At 38.2% G+C, this 25,499-nt stretch overlaps 1 protein-coding gene across 1 annotated transcript in view; it reads left to right on the top strand.

Moving 5' to 3' along the window:
* The window catches only part of LOC143012559 (neurexin-1a-like), a 216,299-nt gene that overhangs the window by 12,921 nt on the left and 177,879 nt on the right, over positions 1-25,499 (top strand). The window contains 2 exon segments of the mRNA XM_076165749.1: positions 5,778-5,807; positions 6,921-6,968. Of these exon segments, the coding sequence (XP_076021864.1) occupies positions 5,778-5,807; positions 6,921-6,968 (78 nt within the window).

The raw sequence follows: 25,499 nt of genomic DNA, 5'->3' as shown, positions 1-25,499 counted from the left end.
GTTTAGGCTGTGGTACTAAGAGATGAGCCCACACTTATGCTCATTACTCTTGATTTGGTCCAAATTGTAATTTAACCACAAATCGATGCTCTGGTAGCATTGACCTTTGTTGCAAGGCTTTTACATTTTCCCTTAAAGCGCCTGTGCGACAGGGGATTTTAGAGGAGCGCCCCTCCTGCTATTTTTCAAATGTACGACTGTCTAATGGTGTGACCGTGGTTTCAGCCATCTCCTCTTCTTTGTTATTGCAGTGTGGCGATGTCATTAGTACCCCATGCTTACTAACACTACACAAAAAGGGAACATTTAAGCTCTTCTTTTATCTGAATGGAGACAAATGTCATAGTGGAAGCTTCAGAGAGATTATATTTCAGGAAGGAAACGTGTAGAAAAACTACTACTTCTTCTTTAAATGTCTTAATGCCTGAATTTGCAATAAGGGTCGAGGGAATGTGTACATAAACAACAAGGTGTGATGGTTGTTTTTATGAGCAGTGTTTTTGTTTTTGGCATAATTTGTGCAGTAAATGGCATTTCTATTTTTTTTAACTCTGGAATAAAGCGATGGAAAGGATCTCACCCTGATACCCAAGGCCCTTTAAGGATTCAGTGAATTTTTAATGGAGTTTCTGCAGTCATTTAAGGCCACCTTTTTGTCTACAGGAAATTACCAATCAAAGCTCAGCCGCACGAAAAACAGCAGTGCGTGAGGCAACTCTAGTCTCTCTGATATAACAGCTGGGATGAGTTTGCTGTGTGTAGTTCAATGTCGCATCGTGTGGCGTCTCTGTGTTCAAGTCAAGACTTTTCCATAGTATTTGGAGCTCTCAACGTACAAAATCCCCTGCAGCACCATTTAAGTTAGAATTAGACATGCAAAATAATCATTTTGAAGGAGAATCATATCTTTCAGGATTTAAGTTGACTGGGTTTTTCGTCTAGCACTTTTGTCTTTGATAATAACCTTTATTGTTCACAACACCTCATCTCTTGGATAATCACATATGAGTGACTCTGGCCAAAACTCGTTACCTATGTTATGTTGTTTACAGACACACTGATACAGGCTCATATATCAGATTTGTCCCTCCGTCAGATATTGCTGTTTCTATCTGACTCCAGAGTCCATTTTTGGTTGGACAGTAGTTTGAGTAATATCAATCATGTAAGAAGAAAATCCTTCTCTGGGTAATGCCTATATTTGATTTATTTTGATATATTTAGACTCGTTGTAATGTAAACCAAATGTAAAACCCAGTTGAAACAAGATTCATCATAGAGGCACATTCCCCTTAATAAGTCCTGTATTACTTTAATGTGACACATGTTCCTTGATGTGAAAATGCTGCCATGTGTCATGGATACAGACATGGAAGCTATTTCATTGGGGAAGCAGCCTGGCTGGTCTTTAATGGTGATCTGAGGGCCGCTGGCTGGCGTTTGGCCAATTGTCAAATTTGCCGTTAATCAGTTGTCACAGTTTTGAGCTCATAGTTGGAGACTGTGTGGGGTCAAGGTTGTTTTGAGGTGTTCATGTCTGCTGGAAAAAAATAGAAAATCAGATTGATTCATAGATTGATTTACCATCCTTGACTTCTCGATATTATTGTTGCCGCACACCACCTGTTTCGTTCGGTGCAGGCTTGGGCTTCAGATGTTAGGTTGTAATTATTTCCCATCATGTGTTGCTGTTCGATCATGATGAGACTGAACCGCACAGCACCATCAGCTGGAGATCGTCCGATAGTCAGACCGCTGAGTGCATTTCGGTGTAGAGTTACTGGCACAATGGCATTGGGATCACTTTGTCAAAGGGATTAAATGGATTTATTTCTCTGGATTAGGATGTAACCAGCTGGGTACATCTGTGAAAGAAAGTGGGTGTACGTGTGTGTGCATGTGTGTGCGAGTGAGATACATGGCAGGTGATGCTGATGGAGGAAATTGAAAAATATTACATTCTTATACTGTTGAACACAGTTTTGTATAGTTGAATATAGTCTAATGCCTTTATCAAATCTTTTTGGCATCATGAATACAAACTCCCTGTTCATTTCCTGTGTATTTCTCTGAATCGAGTTCCTTTAAAGATAATTTTTAGCTGTTTACTATCAACTGCGTGCCTCCAAAAAAAACATTTAATGTTTCTTTAAATAGGATAATGTGAAGTATTAACATTTCCTCTTAATATGGATGTAATTGCCTCTCTATCACTAATAATTAGAGGAAGGGAAGAATCATAGAACACGTTTAATTCTTTAACAGCATTTTAAAACAGGTGTTAAATCTAACGCAATGAAGACAACAATAACATTTTAGAGAATAAATCGAATGACTAATTTCTTCGGCATGGTGGATCAGTCTGAGTTTGTCTTTGGGGTTGTTACATCGCAGAATGATTTTCTTTTTTTCCCTCTTCTCATTGGTAACATGATCACTTTGCAACCGCCAGCTGCTTGCATCCTCAGAAAGCTTCTCAGCGGTGTGCTTCTCATCATCAAGCTCACTTTTGTGAACAAAATGCACTTTTTCAACATCCGACTGAAACTGACTTATCTAGACGTCTGAACTGTTGAAATGATGAAAGTCAACATGAAACAACCAAATTACAGGCAATTTTCTGAAATTAAATCTGAATAACACAGCAGGATGCATGTCATTGTAAATTTTGGATTTTGATGAAACATTTCAGTCTGTTTCTTCAACATCCTCATTTCTGTTGCTGGATAAATGGGAATCTACTGCATTTTATAATATGTTATTAGAACAAGTTGATATTATGAATCCAAGAGTACAAAAATGTATATGAACCAATTTATACCTCACACATTTCGACAAATCTTATCTTAAGTTAACAAAGCAGGCAGGAAACTGTATGATTGCCTTGTAATTTGTTCACAAAATGATGGTTTGAAAGGTTTTGTGCATGATGTCTGATTTGGAAGGGGTGCCGGGTGTCGATGGTAAGTGTTTGGTCTATAAATGGCTTGAATCTGGGCAAGAAATCATTTTAAAGAGGTAGGAATTTTTTTGTGACATCGGCTTTAGGCATTTGGTGTCGCAATTACTAGATTCACGACACATTGCATGCAAGTAACTGTTTTTTTTAATGAGATTTGAAACATTTCAGTTCATTTCATGTTGTTTTACTGAAAATATAAGTAAACAACCTCAAGAATTTGTTTAAAATGGGTTATCAGCTACATGTTTGGTTTATCATTTAATATATTTTTTCTGTCATGATCATATCATCAGTTTTCCGGCATATAAACACGTTAGTTTTGAGGCGAAATGATGACTGACTAATTTTTTGTTCTTTTTATAGCCTATGGGCTACAGTCTATTGACCCTTACACTCTCCTTTCAATGTTTCTGCATGTTTCCCAATGCAACATTTTGTCAATTGTATTCATTTTCCCACTGGAAGCATGACATTTACCACACCTATTTGCTCTTGACATGGTATTCTTTCCTTAGTCTCCTTTACTAGAGTGACTGATTGTACATTGCAGTTTTTCTCACTCACCTCCACAAACCTCACTCTGATTGCCACAATTACATATAGTGCCATTTTATCTGGAGGATAATCTCCATTTGCATTGTCAGTATGTGCACAGCGGTCATTGCTCTCAGTAATTTGACCAAATCACCTGAATAGAGTTGCAGTAACACTCAACCCACCACCCATTCTGAAACCTTAGAGGCATTGCTGCGCCACAGCCACCTGCTCCATTTATGAGCTTGTTCTCTCTTGCAGTGCATTTCATCACATGTGGTTTAGAGACATTTTTAATTTAAGCAAAGAGAAGAGAGAGAGATTCCATTGATTCTTTTACAGAAAATAATTGTTATGAAACCTATATAACATGCTTGAAAAATGAATAATCAGCTCCAACCCAAGGTGATGAATAAGCTTTTAACTTAAAGAAAAGCCCCTCAGCATCTTACAGCTCTCTAACCAAGACTACTTCTTACTTTTATAGAAGTTAAATCAGCAATTATATAAGTTATATTGAAATATTCATGATTACATCCCTGCCCTGTATTCCAGGTCAGTGTCCCATAAACCCATGAACAGTGACAACATAATGCAGGCCTAGGTATATGCATAAATCAACATTTCCTCTGCAGGGATTACAATGGGTCACTTGCATGTGATGTTTAATGCCTTGCATGGCGACGACATGCAATGGCCAGTACGAGTCTGCATGCTGCTTAATGAATGTCTTCCTCTCTTTCTCTTTGCCCGTCTGTGCTTCCAGAAGACAGCTACACTGAAGGTGGGTGTATTAAACACTGGTACCCATTACTTGCAATGTTTTGTATGCTTGCACAGTATCATGGCTCAGAACTTTCAAAATAAAAGTTTCAATAGTGAAAATGGCCCAATGATGTTAGTTGTGTGGTAAGTCGGGTTGATCAGATCAGTTCAAATTTGTCTTTTTGAAAAAAGCAGCAAAAATCAAGAGGATGACAAGTATTGAAACGCATCAATTAGTGGTTTATTTAGTATTGATATTAGTTTGATAAACTTTATCGCCTTCTAATTCTTGCGAGGAATAAAATGGGAGAAACATACACAACTACACTGATCATAATTCTATCATGTCTAACTAGTGTGACTTAAAAGTTTAACCTCAACATGAGACTGCAGCAGAATTGCATATACGAATAAACCATCCATGAAATGATGTTCAAGTATTATTATAAACTTGTCAAACTTTTAATTGCGTCCAGTGAGATAGACCGAAATAATATTGAATAATATAATGAAACAAATAATTCATTTTAAAAAGCCAATACGCTGGTTGAACAAACCTTGTATTGTTGTTGTTGTTGTATATTCGATTTTAAAAATATATAATAGAATATAGATTTTTAAATGTCACATCATTGTATGCAGTATTTAGATACATTTTCAGGCCTATTTAGCAATTGAATTGATTATTAAGTGGATTATTTCTTTAATCTGGGAGTTGTGTGACTTTTTGATGCGGATAAAATATCACGACTTCATTGTGTTTTCATAAAAAAGTGACAACGTTTTAACTTTACCTTTGGCAGACTCCTCACACACACACTACTAACTGCCATTTCATTCTCATAATGGTCATGTGAGCTATTGAATGTATTGAAACCACTTTAAGCTGATAAACACAACAGTCATAACCAGAATTTCACTACTTTTACTTTGTAATATGGCACAACTGGGATAATGCTGGAGTTGGTGGAGAGTTTAAGCTTTTCCATTGAAAGCCCAAACAATGATTATGCAGAGAAGTGATGCAGAAAGAAAATAAAGTAAGAAAAAAACAGTTCATGTCTGAATTTCAAATAAACTGCAGTACAGGAATGCAGTACAGTTAAATTATTACTTTACATTACTTTACATTAAGTCAGTCAGTCAAGATAACGACAAATCAAATATGTTCATGCGCTTGTTTTCTTATATACAATACAAATGTTGATCAGAATATGTCTCACATTTGGTCAGTGATTGTGGGAGGGGATGACAGCCTGTATGGGCGTCTCATCTTGATTTTAGATTTCCGAAATATGTCTAGTAAGTGGCTGATGACGCATTGCAACCTCTTTGGTTGATCAAATGCTCATCGTGTTAACCTTGTCTGTGCCCCTCCTCCTCCTCTCTCCCCCTTGCCCCACTCTCCTCAACTAAACACAGACATCTACCACTCAAAAGATGCCTGTGTGTCTGTGTCATACAGCTTCCCATGATCCCTTGTTCTCTGCTGACTGTGCTCTTGTTTTCCTTTAAGGTCTGGCACACCTGATGATGGGCGACCAAGGTATGATCTCTGTTCCTTTTCCCTTCGTTCCTCCATTGTTCCTTTTGCTCCCATTGTGCTCAGAATTTTGTGTGTGTGTTTCCAACTCTTGTGGAAGTGGGGTGCTCAGGCTTGGAGCTTCAGACATGGGCTGTTATTTCACGATTATACTTTGACTGACCTACTTGATTTTCATTCTCCCTGTGATTTTTTTTTCCTTTTTCACATGACCCCTTTTTGGAGCTCATTTGGCTCTCTACTCCCCACACTGCTGGGAGCTGCGTCACCTCTTTTCATTTTTTTTCCTTTTCCTTTTAATTATTCACACTTACATTCTGATGGTTTCTGATGTGGTTCATTTCAAGGGACGTTGAAATTAACATTACTGGAATATAATGCACGACAGTGGAAAATAGCTCACTGAAATCTTATCCTTGCTGCTGTAATGCATGTAGAGGAATTTTATCTATTCCAAGACAGCATCATCATCTCCTCATCCCGACTACAGCATATCCTACCATGCTGCATTTTGCCTATTGATCATACATCATCACATCTTATATTTGCACATTTATGTAGCCATCAAGCCTCTTCCTCCCTGTCCTCTGTCCTTTTTCCAACCTGACACTTATTGGTGTCTCCTCTCCTTTTGTTCTCCTTTTCTGTCTGGAATCTGCTTTCTTCATGGAACATTTCATCCAAACTCATAGGTAAAAGTAAAGGTACTGCTTATTTAAGTCTCTAAAGTCAGGAAACTATAACAGCAGTGTCCGTGACATTATATACTCGTGAATATGCAGTATATAAAGTCATTTTTGATTGCCTTCTCCACTAAAAAATGTGTGTGAAAGGGTTTCAAGGTAGGTGCTGCTTTTGCTTTGTATCACCCTTTTATGCTGCATCACGTGTTTCTTTTTTTGCCTGATGCATGGGAATCACATGGGCATCTGAACTCAATAGTTTCTGTCCTAGGGCCAGTCAACACCACTACCCTCATTTTGAAAACAAAGTGGGTTTTTGGTTTGTAGGTGAGACTTGATCATAGTGTTGTGGGCCTCCCATCCTGGCTGTGATCCTCACCTCTCTGTGGGGTAAGTGGACCTCTGATCTTTGCCGTTTGACTCTCCTCCTCAGGGCAGAGAGGGGAGGCTTGGCTACTAAGGTCCCTGCTGAGCATACAAGGTAAAACTTTACTTCTTGTTGGTTATATGAAAGCCAAAGTTAGCAAGCCATCATGAGCTTATGAGGGAAACTTGAATGTCACTTTGTCTGTTTTGTAACTTCAAACTTCTCAAAATATCACTTTTGGACATGTGAAAATTGGACATTGTGATATTCAAGTCCTTCACTTGCATTTTAATTAAAACATTCATTGATTTCACTTGCTATTATTATTATTGACTTCATATTTACAAGAGTATGGCTAGTATACCCACATTTTGTATCAAGCAACACTTTGGCAACATTTCATGTTTTTGTTATGTCAAGTGGAAAATGTTAAATGCAATCTGCTTTCATGCACTTATGAGGCATCACCTGAACAGGTAAGGCTCCAAATTGCAGGGAATATCCATGGTGATTCATTTTGTATTGGGACATTCTGCTGCCAGTGATACATTGACACATAAACATACATACATACATGTGTGATGTACTTACATACACAAGGGCACACAAAACTGAAATCTTCCCATCATACCCATCTTCCAAGGTAAGTGGAATTACTGGTTGGTTATTTGCGCAAATGGATGCATATGAGTAGGTTTGAAAGCGTAACAGTTAATGGACAGATGGATTTCAAAATATTAGCTTTAGTCTTGTTAAATACGACTGTACAAAATCATTGCCGTAGAAAATGATCAATGTCAGAGCACGCAGCTAACACAGTCGTGTCTATGGCATCATCCACCGCCCACTGCTGTTTATTACGTTATACCAAGGAACGATCTTAGAGTAGCCATGGCAGAAGGTGAACCACAGGGAGATATTGGAGGAATGCTGATGCAGCACAAATCTGCCATAGCGCACTGCTTCTAATTTGGGCTATAGTTGGTCGGCCCCCCATGTCAGGCACTGTGTGCCCAATACAGACACACTCACTGTTTGTGTGGTCACAAAGACAAACATCCACCTTGCTGTGTTATAGAATCCAGGGGATATAAACATTAATTGTCTGTTTTAATCCCCCTATAGCTGCTCTTGTGTCACATTTAACCACTTGTGTAGTTTATATTTGGTTTCGTGGTTGCTCCTTTGAGGATGGACTAGTTTATGTGAGTTGCTTTTAGCTGGTGAACTGACACTGGACTTAGGACCCTGTTTCCATCCAGCTGTAGAGAGCAGGGGGTACAGTACAATAAGTCATAATACCACAGGCACACAAATAAGTAGGGTATTTAATTGCTGTCATCACAATACACTGCCATGTGCAGCTTGAGAGGGCCTGCAGGCTGTACACTCTGGCTTACAGGTACAACTGTGCTATTTTTAAATGAATATGCTTTTCAAATATAATTGCTTTCACATTCTAAAATTGGAAATCGCCATTGTCATTATAAACTGCACATTTGTTTCGATTTACGTTAGTGGTTTGGTAAAGCGGATTCCGCATTATTTGCATGTTAAATGGATAATTTAATTGCATTTTTCCAAATCATTCCTTTTGTATTAGGTCTCATCTCTTATGAATGGGCTACAACTTTTGCTTTCTGACATCATTTTGTGTCACTTGTGTTTTTTTGTTGTTTGTTTTTGTTTTGGGTATGTGTCACGAGTTAACAGGATGTAGGTTATTTATTCATGTTGTCACGCACAGAAATCGGCTGCAGTTTGTGAGCTGTAACAATATAAACAACAACAATGAAATATTCATATAGTTGGCATATGTAGTAAACATGTTTTTGGGGGAGTTGTTGCAGTGATATAGGGACATGTTTTGTTTGTATGTTTTATAGATGAGAACCCAGACCTCGTGGAAACAAAACCAATGGCTTTATCACTATTTGTACATACTGATATATTAAAATTTAATAGAGCAGTTGGTTTATCAAACCTGGCGAAGATATGACCAAGTCATTTTTTTTGTCTCAAGTCACGAGTAAGTCTCTAGTCATAAGTCAAGACAAGCAAGTCATAAGTTTAGACAATTCCAAGTGAAGCAATAGGGCCTTTGATTTGGGACTCACATCCAAATCATGAGAATACACACCACTAGCACTGGTATTCATTTAAATATTTGGTAAATAATGCTTTATGACTTTTAGGACTGACAGCAAGTTTATGAAATGAACACAGCATGAAACCTAGTGCTGCTGTTATTTAATCGTGTACATGTTGACTGAGTATAGTGAGGTGTGCGTTTGTTTACATTCTTCATGGCAAGTTACAGTGATGGATACACACTGTTAACTAGAATTTCAGCATAGTTTAGTGAGTAATTACTGCAGGAGTGAGGTGAGTTCAGCAACAAACAGAAACAACAATGGAGTGCCTCACTTGACGTACTGTATGTGGAAATTGGAATTACAACACATTAACTTTAACCTAGATTCACCAAGATTGGTTAATAGTTAATGTTATGCAAGGAATTATCAGCGTGCTTAACATTACAGGTCCCCCATATTGTTTTGTTTCTTCCCTCCAAGGTATAATCATGTGCATGGATTGTCCTGGTTTTCATCGTTTGGAGGAAATGTGCTTCATATTTTAAGAGGAACCACTGAACATAGTAACCCCTTTGCAGTAAATAGAGTGCACAGCACATTCTTGAAAGCAATGTGGAAATAGTGTGTCACTGTGCGATTTGTCAAGACGTGTCTCACTGCTTTATCTGACAGGTAACAATATACCATGTGATGTGCCTTGAATCAACAGCAGATGTTGCCTTTTGTAGTTTCACATGTAACCTGGAAGACAGTCAGACAGTCAGTCAAATCCTTTCAGCTTCACAAACTCCCTCAGGATTACAACTTCTCAGCTTCAACCTTCAATATTAACTTTCCATGTAGTTTCAGTCTTCTATTTTGCCTGCTGCCAGGCAAGAAGTCATCACTGAGACATTCCTGCATGAGAATGGTCTAAAATAGTGTTGAGTGCTTGTCTCTGGTGATCTTTATGCAAAGTTCAGCCAGAAGACGTACTCAGACTAAATCAAATCTTTTCGTTTGACAGCCCCAAACCCAAAAGAGCACAACTGAAAGCTGCGTAAAGTAAATACTTGATAACAAATTCACAACAGATCTTTTCCCACAAAATATCCCAACCCCAATTTTTGCCATTTTCTTTCGTAAGTTTGCACAAGAAAAGTGTCCACAAGAAACAAGACAACCGTGACTGAGATCGAGTCACGATTATTGGCACCCTGACAACAGACAAGCACAGCTTCTCTCACACATGCATACACACACTGGGCCACATCTCCTCACTAAACCATTTTTATATTGCCACTGATAGAGTTGACCTTTTTAGTAAATGCTCCTTAATACTTTTTGGGCCCATCACTGCACTAAAGTAAGTCAATGTTTCAAAGTCTAGGGGCTCATAAATAAAAACACGCACACATCACATCTGATAATAAAACGTACAATACAAATTTCAATAGATTAAATCTTTCACATAGTCAGACAAAGTTAAAGAATTGGAGCAAACAGAATGGACATGATTTCGACATGCGACATGCATTTATCGGTTTTAATCCATCAATAATTCTTTCAACGGTTGCCAGTCTGGCACACTGATGTTGTGAGAGACCTGCTAACCTTTTGCAACGCCTCCTCATGGTGGAAATCAGTTCCTCCTGTTTATCCATTGTACTTTTGTGTTGTAAACTCAAAGTGTTGATTTGTTTCCTTCATGTGAATGAAAGTCTATTTTTTATTGGACGATTAGTTTTTTGTCATTCAGATAATATAAAAATTGGTGCACATTTGCCATGCATAACAATTGGCCCAGTGTGTGAGTGTGAACATAAAAATGCATTTCTTAGTTTCAATATTTTTTTTCACAGACTTGGTGTGACCAGGCAGTATCTCTAACTCTTTTTGATAGTTTTAATAGTTTGCAAGGCAGCATGTTAAATACAAATTGACTACTGGCCATATGAGGAGACTTTCAAATCTGGTGATTTAAAGAGAGAAATCTGTGAACAAATACATTATTTATAAGAATGCTCTATTCCATTAAGCGCAAATTTTGGGGAATCCGAGTTCTTGCAGAAAAATGGAGCTCCAGTCATGTTTATGTGCTGCTGAAGAACCTTTGCTTCAAAGCTAGACTCTATGTCAAAATGGAGTTATTACTTTTGTTGCATTTTCCCCTTAATTTGTTTTGATTTCATATAGAGAAGCCAACCAAAGCCATTGATATAGTCAGTGTGGTTTGTAGAAGCTGGCGTACATGATTATCAGGGCACACAGTATCAATGAACCAGCATCAGGTTTTCTGTTTACCGTGCTTGTTAGCAGCCCAGAATGCAATGCACAGCTGGCTACGAGAGCAATTTAACTCAAAATTGTAGAATGTACCTTTGAGGTATTACACATCATGTTCCAAACAAACAAATAACTCTTTTCTGTGTTCCGTGTCCAAGTGGGAAAAGTGCAATCGAAGCAGTTCGAACCACATCCATTTTTAAATATGGAAGTACAGGAATATATTCATCATGGTAACATATTATATTGGTATTTCTTATCTTCAGTATTCCTGCCTTTTTGAACGCTTTAGCAGGCAATGCCATTTTATCACGGGTAACCTAAATTTCAAAGCCCCCCACTTACTCTATTGTGCCAGGAAGCTTTTATAAAATTATGAAAAATACTGAATGATTTCACAATGTAATTTCCACAAACCTCTTCCATTAGCCTCAGGCAGTGGACCCTGTCAGGGCTGCTAATAAGAAGTGTGAATGTTCTTCTGTCTAAAAGGAACTGGCAGAGTGCAACAGAAACTATTAACTTGTCGCCCTGTATGCTCTGACTGAGAAGAAGCCACTGAAATGCAGTCAAAACTAAACCAACACATTATTATTCAGATTCTCCACAGTGTGAATGATAGTAAATGGGAATAATGATATATAACATTATGATTATTTTAATAGCAGATGGTGGAGGAGGCTCAGACACTGCATCAAACAGTTGATGCACAACAACATTCTGCTACTCCTTACTCCAGAAAGAGTACGGCACTCTTTTTAGATACGTAGATACAAAAATGTCTCATATCTTTCCACATATCTTTCCACGTCTAAACATTGTTAAACATGTTTTGCACAGTTGGCTTTTATTTAAGACGGATTAATTCTCCAAAACAGGACATATAGACAAGCAACGTTCAAAACCAAGTGGTGTAGAATAGAAAAAAGACTGGTTGTTATATGTAGTGCTCTATCTTGGTTCGATAATGACTGAACTGTCATGAAATTACAGCCAAGCCTGTGATAGCCCACATTCTTTTGCAAGGTCATTTATTTATAGAGCCTATGTTGTTTATCTGATCGGGTGCATATTTATACGTACCCTTATACGGCAGTGTATCTGCAGTCTTAGACCACCAAAAGTGCAGCCAAAAGTCAGAAAATCTGCATCATATAAACAAACCTGTCATCCCGATCTGCTACTCAGAGCAGTTATAAGGAAACTCGTATATACCACCGCACCGCCTCAACTCTACAAAGTAAAGACATTTGAGAACCTGCTCAGAGCCTCAGCCACTGTTTTGTTATTCTGTTTTGTTACTAGAAGCAAAGGTAAGAGAAAAGTATTGGTTCTGAATGACTGGTTGACAGAAAGTTGTGCTGCAGGGTAAATTTGCCCCCAAAAAGTACGACAGTACAAAAACACGGTTATACAGTAAGTGAAGGAAGGGTAGATGTATACAGTATATAAGAATATATATGAACGTAATCAACAGTTGAGCTGTTTTCAGACCTGTGGTTTGTTTGCTTTCCTCCCGATTCAGGGAATAATGTTACATGTACAAACGCGACATTACATTTCCTGGCTATCTCAAAATTTGCGAACAAATGCCAATCACAAACAAATTGAAAAATGAGGCAACAGCAGCATTCGTGCATAAGTCAATTGCTTGCTATTGTCTTGTTGATGTTAGAATGCACGAGGAAACACAGGCTACACACTTGTCTAATTAACACATTTTGATATACCAAGTTGATTACTTAGCTGTTAATGTGAACATAAAAAACCCTTAACAGTTTGGTTTGCTCAATACTGGGTGTTAAAATGTTTGGAACAACCAAAATATAGCTGATTTTTTTCAGACCCAGGAGCATTTCTCCCATACGTTTCATTCATTTGCACATATTTGAAGACATTTTACATTTTAATAGTTTTTACAGTATGAGATATTTCTATTTCAGTATTTGGCCTATGTGCACAACTTGCCCATACACAAAGCTATGAAAGGTCTTAGTTGTAACATACTACACAATTTGACTAAGTTATAACGTACTACACAATTTGATCTTTTTCATGTCTGTACTCTACCATGTGAGGACCATCACGAATCTCCCAAAGTAATTGTTCCTGTCTGGTTGCAAACATTTTTAAAGCTGTTTCAGCTGCAACAGAAACTCTTTTGCAGTGTAAAGAAGAAAGGCTTGTAATTGCCCGCAGTGAGATTTGTGTATTTTGACGTAGCAGATTGGCAAGACAGCACTAAAGCTCCTTAGATTAGTACATTACCACTGATTCTGCTCCTTGGGGGGATGCAAGAAGACAGAATGAGAGAGATGAGAGAGCGAGTCAAGGATTTACAGCAGAAGACTGGGAAGAAAAGAAGAGAGGAAGGGTATACTTTATAGAAAGAGAAGCACGATAAAGAGTGAAACAGAAGTGTGTAAATACGAAAGACAGAGGGAAACTTTGCAATGAAGGGAAATAAGAAAAACACTCAGACTGTTGCCTAGAGTCATGTGATAGTATTTTCTTGTTTAGGAAGAAAATTAGGTTTCTTTGTTTCTAGCAAATGTTTATTTTGGTGCATCCGACCTGTCTGTGTCTCTGGCTTCTTGACAGACATTTTTTGCCTCATTGTCCCAGCTTCATATCGAGGATACTCGATCAGATAAGCAGTTTCGTTCCATACCTTGTCTGAACTGTCAGAACAGAGCGTTTGTGGCGGGAGGCAGGTTTCAGCAGCGTTTCTTCAAGCATAGATCATGGCGATAACACAATGCAACAGCGGACTTTCAATTAATATTTATCAATGCCTTTCCCAAAGAATATTTATTATGGAATGATGACAAGCAGATAATTTTCCCCCGACCTAAAGAAAGGGCGGAGGAGAATGTAGAATAAAAAGGTTGGATCAATATGGACCAGGCTCATCTGGCTCCCCAGGTAGAGTGGAAGGAGATCTGCTCCAGATCAATATTGCTGGTCGATGCCACTGAGAGACTGCAGTGATGAAAAACTCTATTTCTTGGCCCGCAGAAAGAAATGGATGAATCTGAGCAGAAAATAGATAATAGGGAGATACCTATACTTCAGCTGGAGACTATGAAATGCATCCTTTGCATGTCTGTTTGTTTAGTTATATTTCAGCTTTTAGATCATGGTTTATGGCCGGTTCAGTAGCCTGCACCAGTGGAAAGCTTCTGGGTGATGTAATGATGTACTGCAAAGGATGTGAAATCATCCTCTCAGCGCATGTCACAAAGTGAGTTGAATAGAACACAACACATGTGTTAGAGAGATATATACGGCTATTTCTCATAGATTTATGATCAGCTACTAGTGGCGTTGCTGCTTTCAAAGACATTGTGATTTTTTTTCATCTTTAATGGAGGCAATGTTCATTCATCTTCCTCCGTTATGAGACTGCAATATGTTACTTTGCAGACATATAGGAGAAAAGGAAACACTGATTAATTTATGGGGAATTACTCACATTGCAATAAGCATTCATTTGTCCTTGCCTGTCCTCTCCTAGAATGTAGTGTTTAAGTGCAAAAAATAGCACAATAAATCAGCCTTACGAATGTCAGGAGATGAGTTTAATAAACAATATTATAAAAAAACAGCTAAATAATGGCTCAGGATTTATCACACTATTGATATGTATTGTGAATATTTTTTTCCGGTCAGCTTAACCCAAAAGTGAATGCCTTTTCAGTGATGCATAGCGAGGAAATGGCAAGGCTCCCTGTGGGAAATTGAATAGTCCATTTCCAATCGAGTGTGCCCTGGAAAATCCATGGGGGTCACTGGCAATTTGTCTCAGGAGGCCTGTACTGAGAGTCATTACGCTCAAGACCAACATGTCCCGAGGGACAGAAGCATTCTTTAAAGGGAGACCTGTATTCCCTTTACATATTTCTTTTTCTCCTCATGCTTTCGGCTCTTCTAAATAGGTTGAGAGAGTTGTTCAGAAAAATCATACATAGACTAAAAGTTGCGTAACAATGTGGATTGCAAACCACATTCCTGTACATATACTATATATTGTGGTGATTATACATAATTCCCCCTCGGACTATGGTGTGGGTAGGTGTGTTCCCCACGGTGGTTAAAAGGGCACGGACTTCCGGTCCGTAAGGGTTGTTCTGCTGTATTGATTGTACGAGACGAGTGAATCCGCATGTCTATAAAGTGGACGTTAAAACTCAATACGCCGCCTCCGACTCCCGTCCTTCGGCACTACAATATATATATATATATATATATATATATAAATACTGTATATATGCATAAATTCCTAATCTTCCATTTTTAGATGGTAGTGAAAGGTGACATTTGGATCACAGATTGTGCTTTTAATCTGAAAAGTTTTTGCAATTCAGGGTCCTGGCAATGATTTCCTGTGAGAAAGCAGTTTGATTGCATAGGTGCTGAGATTGCACACAGCTTGCTTTTGAATTTATGCATGTGGGCACGAAACTCTTTGCTAATGTGATTGGCCAAGAATAGTATTGGCTGAGGATTTTGTGGATGATCAATTCACATTAAGAAGGATTTGCCAGAAATGACTTGTAAATCACATCATTGCTTAAGAGGACATTTGGCTTAGACAGTTTTAGGCCACATTTGAATTATTTATACTAATTGAAATATTGTTAAATACAGTATGTCATCATGTTTCTTTGTCAGGTTGTCTGACTTGGTAGTTGTACTAGTACTTCAATGTATCTCTGTAGTATTGTCCAGGTATGTCACTACTCATTAATACATTTGGTTTTAATGTTCCAGATCCATACTAGAAATAAGTTGTTAGTGTTTTAAACCACCTTACCTGAACCATATCTTAACCAAACCTCCCCCAAGAACTCAATGTTTCTTTGAACTTAAGGAAGTTGTTGCACAGTATATGTTTTTTAGATACTGTATGTTATATTTAATGTACTACCAAGACAAATGTTGGGTTGCGTGGCTCTAGATAAGGTAAGACACATGAACAGCAGTAGTTCTGTTGCTTTGGAATACTTGTACTTTTTCTACTCTCAATCAATGATCTGTGTATTATAATGAAATATGTATTGAAATAGCAGCGATGGAGCCTGAGATGAGACTGAGGTTTACATTTTATACCATCCCGCCTTATCAATGGCTCAGTTTCGCTCCACAGCTCATCTAAGGGAAATGTTTTTCACTTTCGGTGCAGTGACTTCATGTACCTCCTGAGTTATTCATTTGCTCTCCCCTCTCATTTCCTGCCTAAGCTTTTTTTCCCTCCATTCGTCGGATTCAAATCACCTGTGCACTGCCCACATATAGAGAGAGAGCTAGAGAGAGAGAGAGAGAGAGAGAGAGAGAGAGAGAGAGAGAGAGTGTGTGTCAAAGAAAGATGACCTCACTTGATCCATAGCTGTTGTATCAATTACTTTCTAGTTATCAGTTCAGTCCTGTTTTGGGGTTGTAGATGAAATCTACCTCAAAGCAAGATGAAAATGGTCGTGCTATTCCCATTTCCCATTATGCTGTTACAGGAAGCAAATGGTTTTCAAATAAAGCCCTAAATGAAAACAAGAGCACTGCATTCTGTTCCCTTTAAAGACATTTGCTAAAAAACAGAAGACTGAGTTCTTTATCCATCTAATTCTTACAACTAAATGTAAAATGATTCATACTTAATTTAAAAAGGTTATGAAAGATATTATTGCTTAAATGAATAATTGACTTTAAAAACCAGTCTCTCAGTGACACCGACCGAAATATCTCAGTACAATTATATACACGACTTCTTTAATGTTTTATCATTTATATAATTGTTTGTCACTTTTTTGTCCCTGTATTGCAAGGACAGATGGTATAATAACTTCATCTTGGAATGGAAATGATACCAAAATGATCATGTTAGTTTCCCCACAAAATATTATCTTTATGTATATTATAAGAAATATATAAACGGTGTTTCACTTGAATCCCATTATTAGTCTTGAACTCATTCCCTTGTTTAACATTGCTTGATATCAGAACCTTTATACATCATTAGAGTTGAACCTCTGAGTTGAACATGTCTATAGGGGATGACATTATCAATTGTAAATATATTGCTTTCAGTTGGTCCTGCTTAGATGATATTTCTGTCCCTCTGCTCAAGTGAAGGTCACTTGGGAGCTGTCAAAATGTCCATGTTCCCATGAAGCTGCCACAGCAAGGCGCCTGGGAATTAATGTGATTACCTGAATCAAGCCAACCCAAATCATTTATTTTCATCATCAATGTCATTTGTTATTTATATTGCTACTTTTGAGCAGTTTTGAGCTCATGGGATTGATCCAGGTTTCCCTCTGAGGCAGTTAATTTATTATGACAGTGAACGCATCATTTGAATTTGCAATTTACAGAACGGCAATGTAGCAAATCGGTTAGTTATGTGTCTCCAAGGCCAGACAGGATATGCAGATTATGTCAAATTCTGGTACTGTGAATAGTTAGGAGGAGGTGAAATGTGATTAATCAAGGTTAAAGTTTAGATGGAGGTTAAAGTTTAGATTGTGTAGCATGAACTTTAAGGGGACATACTACTATAAAGGGGACATACTATTGAAATGTCTTATGTTCGTTCAGGGTCTATTTTCAAATAGTTCCAATGCTATAATGCTCTAAAACACATTGATGCACTTCTACTTCTACATCCAAAAACTGATGCTCTTCCCTGGTGGGCCGGCTAGAACATAGTGATAAATGCTCACTTACTTGCCTTGTACTTACCAGATGTGTTACATGTTCACATCAATATGCTACACAAATGAAGGGCTAAGCAGAACTTGCAACTTACACATACACACAACAATGTAATGCTATAAAAATGCCAACAAAATCCAGAGGGAGGAGGAAACAAAATTAAGAATTATAACTGCAAGCATGAAGGTTCTTTTACACAGATTTTGAACAGAACATTGTTTCTGCATCCCATTAGGCTACATTCTATAGTGGGGCTGTGACAGAGAGGCATATCACATCCACCTGAACAGAAATTGTTTCTGCTTGCTTGAAATTAATTCAGGTGTTGAATGTGAACACTTCGCCCACAGGAAATTAAAAATCAAAATTTAATAGAGAATGTCTCCTAAACAGCAGCAAGGGAGTGCTTTGTTCAGAAAAAAGCTGTTCTCTCTTATATACTGGCTTCTGTCTTGTGTGTCAAAAGCTAAGCTGGATTCTCCAGATAGGGTTTTCTAGTCCATCTTGAAACAATGTGCCAATGTAGAAGTTTTCCCTTATGTTTACATATTGCACCTTTCCGTGTTTTATTTAGGTGTCTATTTTGAAACATTTGCTTTGCAACCCTTGCTGCATTACGCAAAAAACACTCCAATCCACCTCTATTCACCCTTTCTACTGCACCACTGTGCACACTCAGTGTAAACAGCCATATTCAGGCCAAGCAACTGCTCACTAGCCTCAGCCTAACCAGGTGTTTCGGCAGGTAAATTTAAATGTCCTTCATGTTTATGTAAAGAAAGTAAAGGACCTATCAAACTTTAGACTTACTGGATACATTTCTCAGGTATTGCACCTTTCATAATGTTCAACCCATGAACTTGAACTAGTGCAGAATAATTAATCAGAAAGAGTATGTAGCTGTAAGGGCTACATGAGATATAAGCATAGGTAGGGTATACCATATTATGTTAAACACCCCATCAATAATTCATTCTGATAAAGTCAGAAACAAGCACAGAGGGGGGTAATTGCCATGTTATTTTAATTCTGCTTGAATACTGGATGTTGCCCTAGTTTTCTGCTGCACTGGAAACTCTTCAAGGCAAAACATTCTCTTTAATTTGACTACCAATGTTTGACATTTAACAAATAAATACAACAGAGTGGACATGTATAACTGCTGCTCTTTGGGGTGTTTTTCTATGTCACTCAACACATTGGCACATTAAGACCACGCTGTTTAGCTTGTGTTGGAGTAGACGTAGCTGAAGCTGCTGAACATGGATCCTCGGCCCTGTGGGACTTGCGCCTTTGCATATCATGTTGGTAAATTTAGGTAACAAGGTTATCTAAAGTTTAATAGTACTAAAATTAAAAATGTGAACACATTTTGAACCTTTAGAATATAAGGATTTCGAGAATCTTGATTACACAACCCAAGGATGGCTGGCTATTGGATGCTAGACTGGCCTTTGATGATTCTATTTGTATGTACTAATGTTTCCTTAAAAACGCTATACAGATATGTAACATTTAACATCACTGCTGGAGCTGCGTGTGCTGTTAAGGTGTAATTTAGAGGCTGTGTCAGTGACTAAAATAGGCCTGCAGATAGGAGCTGAGGATCCCTCGCACATCATTAAGTGTGAAATATAACAACACGCCCCTGAGCTGCCTACTGTTCCCCTGGAGAGACGTCAGCTAGATAGGACTCTGCACAATTATGGCTGAGATAGCCATGGCCCTACATTCCTCACATTGCTTTCTATTAAGATGATGTAAAGTATTGCAGTAGCCTTATATACAACATTTATAACAAAGATACGTAATGCTTTGAATCTATATATCCTCTCATACACTAAAACAATGATAAAAGTTCATGGTGTTTAGATTGAATTTCTGTCTAGCTTAAGTTGTCATTGTAATGGTATAGCAATGTATGGGCCAAGAGTGTACTGACACGCAGATTATCAATGGAATAATTTCACACCTCTCCAAGCACTCCCAGGAAAGGGAGAGAAGAAACACAACATCAACTATGAAGATGGTGCTTTGGAAAATTGAAATGTGAAGTATTCTCTTTGTAAATGGTGAAATGTAGCGTTCCCCTGCCTCGTCTTCCATTTTTTTTAATTCCTCCATGTGTATAAAAAGCCCAAACACGTACTCTTATTAAATGCTTATTTTGGAAATATATAGCAAAATTCTGGAAAGGTAGCATCATTGTTTGCTTCTTGTGAGGAATTACATATTAGTTAGGAACAGCGGAGCGATTACAACAGATTCCATCAAACACCACTTGCGAGTTATTATGATGCATGTAATACATCAAGGCATCAAAACCAGCAACATAAATCACTGGAGCAGCTTTTACGGCGAGTACACAATGAGAAATGTACATTGCAAAAGAAAAGAAGCAGCAGATGAAATTTTGACAACGGTATTTTCCAATCTTCCCAGTGAGCCTCCCACTGTAGAACCCTGGGGATTCAGAGATGAGTAAAAAAGAGTCTCCTAACACTGTGGTTTTTTTAGACTGCTGACAAGCTGTTCCGTGGCTATTAAATCCATTTCTCACTGTCAGTGGAGCTGGAGCAGCTTAGATTTGAATGAGCAGATGCTGCTGCTTCTGCTGCTGTGGGACCTATAGGCTGATGGCAATAGACTCCATAGTTATTGTGTCGTAGATGATGTATTGTAGGATTGTTTTGTAATGGTAATGTAGCAAGTATTGAAATTTTATATTATTGAAATCATTTTGCTAGGTTTAAAAACCATCTCCCGAAACCCAACTAGAACTGCATTTAGTTTAATTGAATTGGTGTTGTAACATGGCAATACCAATGTGAAAATAAAATATAATAGAAAAGTCAATTTATGTCATACACATGATGCAAATAAGGAAATTAGTAACAGGTGATTAGTTTTCTTCTCTTACTTAAAGGGAGCATATATTCAGTGTTTACTTTGAATTAAAGGCAATGCATCAACGTGAAACAACATTAATTCATCCCTTGCAGTGCTGTGACCGCATTGTGAGAACAACATTAGCCCTATAAATAATCTTTTGATGAAACTGTTATGAACAAAAACAGCAAAACAAAGACAAATAGTCACACACAGATACACTCTGTGTTTTCCTGTGAAGGATTAAGTCTAAATCTAAATCTGTTTTCTTTGGCAAACTAACTTGTCTTTGTATTTATGACTTCATGCAAGGAATCATGAAGAAATAGAAGTTAAAGATAGGGCAAAAATGACATGCACACAGTTAACTGTATATGGAAAACCATATATTAACACACAGTTCTACAAACACAAACACCCCAAACAGATGCCGAGACTCAAAGGTGGAGAATAGAGTTAACTAAGGACTTCTTCTATCAAAATGATTGCTATGAACCTTATCCTGAGTCTTATTTGAGAAACAAATTACCCTGTCGTCAGGAACACACCATCTATAATTCTTCGGCTTTTTTTTTCCATAAACAGTTATTCTGGCTATGCCGGCCTTGGTGCTAGGAGATAAATAAGCGGAATTAATTTGTGTCAAGATGACAGGGAAGCGCTGCTCTGTTTGGCAGGAAAAAACAGAGCAGAGTGTGTTATTAATGGCTAGATGGGTGGACTGCAAGGACCACAGTCACTCAGAAGGAGGTCAGCAGAGAAGGTGGACTGTGACAGAAGCAGGGTGTTAGCGGGAGGATGGGGAGAAGAAGTGTCCTAAAGGTTAGAGAGAGGAGAGTGTGGCGATTCAACTAGCATTCGGGGCGGGAAGGTTTAGGTGCTCTTGTCCAGGGCACTGTACTGCTTTAGATGCTCACGGCTATTCTGTGTAAGTGCACAGCTAACGGGTGTGAATGTGTGTAGCAAGAATTTTCGGCAAAAGTAAACCTTTTCTGGATTAATAACATCAAAACGGTAGTAAAGTGGTAGGTCAACAGAGGAAACTCTTCTTCAGACTGGCGGAACACCCACTACTCATGAGCTCTTTCAGCTTGTCCTAGTTTTTATCGTCAGCAGCCTAGCACAAACCCTTAGTGTGTGATGGTGGTGTATTATAAATAAATATGAGCCCCTTACTGCTGACTTGGTAGCTATGTTCTGTGGAGGCAGCAGGCTGATCTGTGGAGTGATGACCTGCCCACCTAAAGCGCGGAAACAACTGCTTAGAGCTGATATTTGTCCAGCCTTGTAAAGCTGGTGGAGAGGTTCCCAGCGTACGTGTTGACTGCTGCATCAATACGTTTTATCAATGTATGCGGTAGTAATGGAGATGCATATGTTCTGTGTTTCTAAGTGATGAATTGTCATTGTTATGGACTGAAATGCTAATTGGTAATATATGAGTCATGTCGCACCATTCATCACTGCTTAGTGTAACCGATGATTTATAATTAGAATAAATGCATCGGTCAGTTCACTTGAGAATTTAACTTTCACTCTGCTGCATTTATGACCTAGTTTTCAGATTATGTGACTCTGTACATATATGTATATAAGCCAGTCTAACATTCTGTGACTTAAGTATATCATTGCAAAGTCCTCAGTGAACAAGAGAACCTTTGTTTCAAACAGATATAGACCTAGTCAGCACAATACACATATGGTGGACAGCATGAGAATTCCTATGTCCTATTGTTTGATGAAACCAGACAGCCAGCTGAGAATTGAAACAACAAGGGAATTCATACACTTTCACTGTCAGTGCTACTTTTCTGCTCTGCAACTATCTTATTACATTTTCATCTTTTCACACCATCTGGGAATCTTTTCTGCAAGAGTTTAAACCCATTTGGCTTTCTTTATCGTCTTTACAAAGTTATAGAAGCATGGATAACGACACCTAACCTCAAATGGGTGTCCATTTTGATTTTTCTGCACAGTGGCTTCAGTTTCAATACATCCTTTCACCAAACCTTAAGGTATGCAAAAGTCAGCTGGGTCAGCTGAAGTAGGAAAGTATATAAATCACTGTAATTGCTGGTTGGCATGGTTACATTGTAACATCATGATTGGTGAAATAAAAATGTACAGTTTGACTTTTGCTCACTTGAAACTTCAGGCCATTAAAGGAAAAGCTTTTATGCTGAGACAATAGACACCCTCGAGTCAGTACTGACCCCGGCTGTGCTATGATAGCAGTACCGTTAGTCTGCAGCATCTGTAAGAGGAAGGGTGATACAATTATATATTTTCCCCTCAGCTTGGCTCATGTTAGAGAGGGTAAAGATTCAGTGGAACGCTCCCAGTTCAATGGTTCAGCACATGGCCTGCTAACTTAATTGTGAGGCTGCACAGACCTATAATGTACAGAAACTACATACAGTATCTATGCTTTTCTCTACCCAGTCCATAGAGCTCAAACACTGCAGATCTGTAATTTACCCCTAGTATATTCCTGATATCTTGAACTTAAGCATTTGAGCAAGCAATAAACAATATCTTTATATTTTTGTCTGTATTGTCCAAAACTTCAGCTGACAGTTTTTAAAAAGAATAATTAAAGCAATGCAAATGTTATGGCTAAAGGCAATCTGTGATTTTGATCATTTCAAACATGTAGATTTGCATTCATTTTCATTAATTACTGAAAAAATACAGTGGTCCCTGACTAGTTTTATAAAAGTAAATCAGTTTTAATAAGTTATAATAATAAGTTTTATTGAGAACCCTCACTTTATGCTTTGTTTAATGTTTCCCAACTGTATTTGAGATCACATCTTTATTGCTTCGTGTGAGATTATCCATTTCTGTTAGTCTTAATTAACTTACTCTATATAACAATCATATAAACCAATAACTTCACATAAATAGGAAACTTATTGGACGACAAAGCGCTATACATATTTTAACGACATGCTTCATCCTTATAAGTCTCCTCAGAAAAGCCAGTTATAGTTTATTATTATTTTTTATTGTTCAGCCATACCAGCATGCCACTCAAGTCAAAAGGTATTGATTTTCTTCCAAAAATTACTCAAGTGCACGTAAGCATATGAAATCAATAACGGCGAAACATAACCTTGAAGGCCTGTTATTGCCATTAGTTTAATTAAAATCACATCAAATATAGAAAGAGATATCACTTTACTAATCATCAGAGTGATAGATGATATATATTTATCATATAAAGTTAAATCACGCTTGGCTTTAGTGTTGCGTGATACGGTTACACCCATAATCAGGATACAAAGTGGCCCATAACGCTGTTCTGACGGCAGATTCAGCCTTCACCCATGCATGTAACACACTCATGATTCTTGTTCACCCTACGATAAATATGCAGAGCTACCTGGCACTGGGAGCTCAATTCATCGGTTCACAGAAATGTTTGTCAGAATTCACAACTTTGCAATGTTAATTGCAGAGATGATTAGATCATACGAATCTTGATATTTGTGCGTGTGGGGGAGACAGACTGCCTGTGTGTTTTTGTGTGCGAGACGATCTGACAAGATGCACAGTTTACACAGCCGAGATTGCAGGGGTCTTGACAAACATGAGATTATTCCTCGGTAATTAGCTTGTTGGCATCCCCGTGGTAAAAACAGGGGTGGTAATTACGAGGAGGAGGTCTTGGGACTGCTGTCTGCCTTTTTTTTTCCAGAGACATAACTCACAAAGGGATGAGACAGGAACAGGAGGGCATGTGGGGAGAGGGTGGCATGTGTTGAATGTGTTTTTGTTGTCATACTAGACAAAACAGCTTCATAATTGCCCGTTGAGGAGGCTATGCAGAGGATAGGGATGAGATGATGTGGAGTTGAGAAAAGAACAGTGTGGAGCTTCAGAATGTTGTTAAATGAGACATATGATGCTTTTTATTCTTATTGTGTCTGTTTGTGTTTAGTGGGAACACAGCCAGAATTGCATTCTCTGCATTTTTGGAACTCCTAAACCCATTGAAGGTTCCATGCTACACTCAGATCTCTATGTTCAACTTTCCAATTCAACTTTATATATAGAAAAAATCCCAACAAGATTATCTCAAGGCACTTTACATACAGAACTTCTAAAGAAACCCAACATTCCCCAATGAGCAAGCACTTGGCAACAGCGGCAAGGAAAAACTCCCTTTTAACAGGAAGAAACCTCAGGCAGAACCGGGCTGTAGGTAGGCGGCCATCTGCCTTGCCTGGTTGGGGTGAGAGATAGGAGAGGATAGGAGAAGATAGAAAAAAGGAGAGAGAGAGAGAGAGACGAACAGAAAGACAGCAGCAGCAACAACAACTATCATAGTAATGTAAATATGACTAATGATATTAATATGAATAGATTGCATGGGTTTCTAGCAGGACTTCATCTCTACAGGACAGGCTTCCTCAAGAACATGTGAGACGAGACAGCATAGAAAACTCTAGGGAAGAGGTTGAGTTAGTGAAATGCATGAAACATAGATATGCACAGATATGTTATACAGAATAAATGAATATATATTGTTGTGTGTTATATACTTGACACTTCTAAATCAGAAGGCTGGAGGGGGCCACTGGGGGTAGAAGTAGATCCATCACAGGCTCCTGTAGAGCCGGTTGGACCACTAATCCACGGCTGGACCCTAAAGGCCCCAATTGCTACAGTTGCTTGG

The sequence above is a fragment of the Genypterus blacodes genome, unplaced genomic scaffold (genome assembly GCF_046128005.1).
Source record: "Genypterus blacodes isolate CSIRO-AG114 ecotype Tasmania unplaced genomic scaffold, CSIRO-AGI_Gbla_v1 ptg000012l_1, whole genome shotgun sequence".
Lineage (NCBI taxonomy): Eukaryota > Metazoa > Chordata > Actinopteri > Ophidiiformes > Ophidiidae > Genypterus > Genypterus blacodes.
The sequence above is the reverse complement of the archived record's forward strand: the minus strand, read 5'-3'. Positions and strand labels throughout refer to the sequence as shown.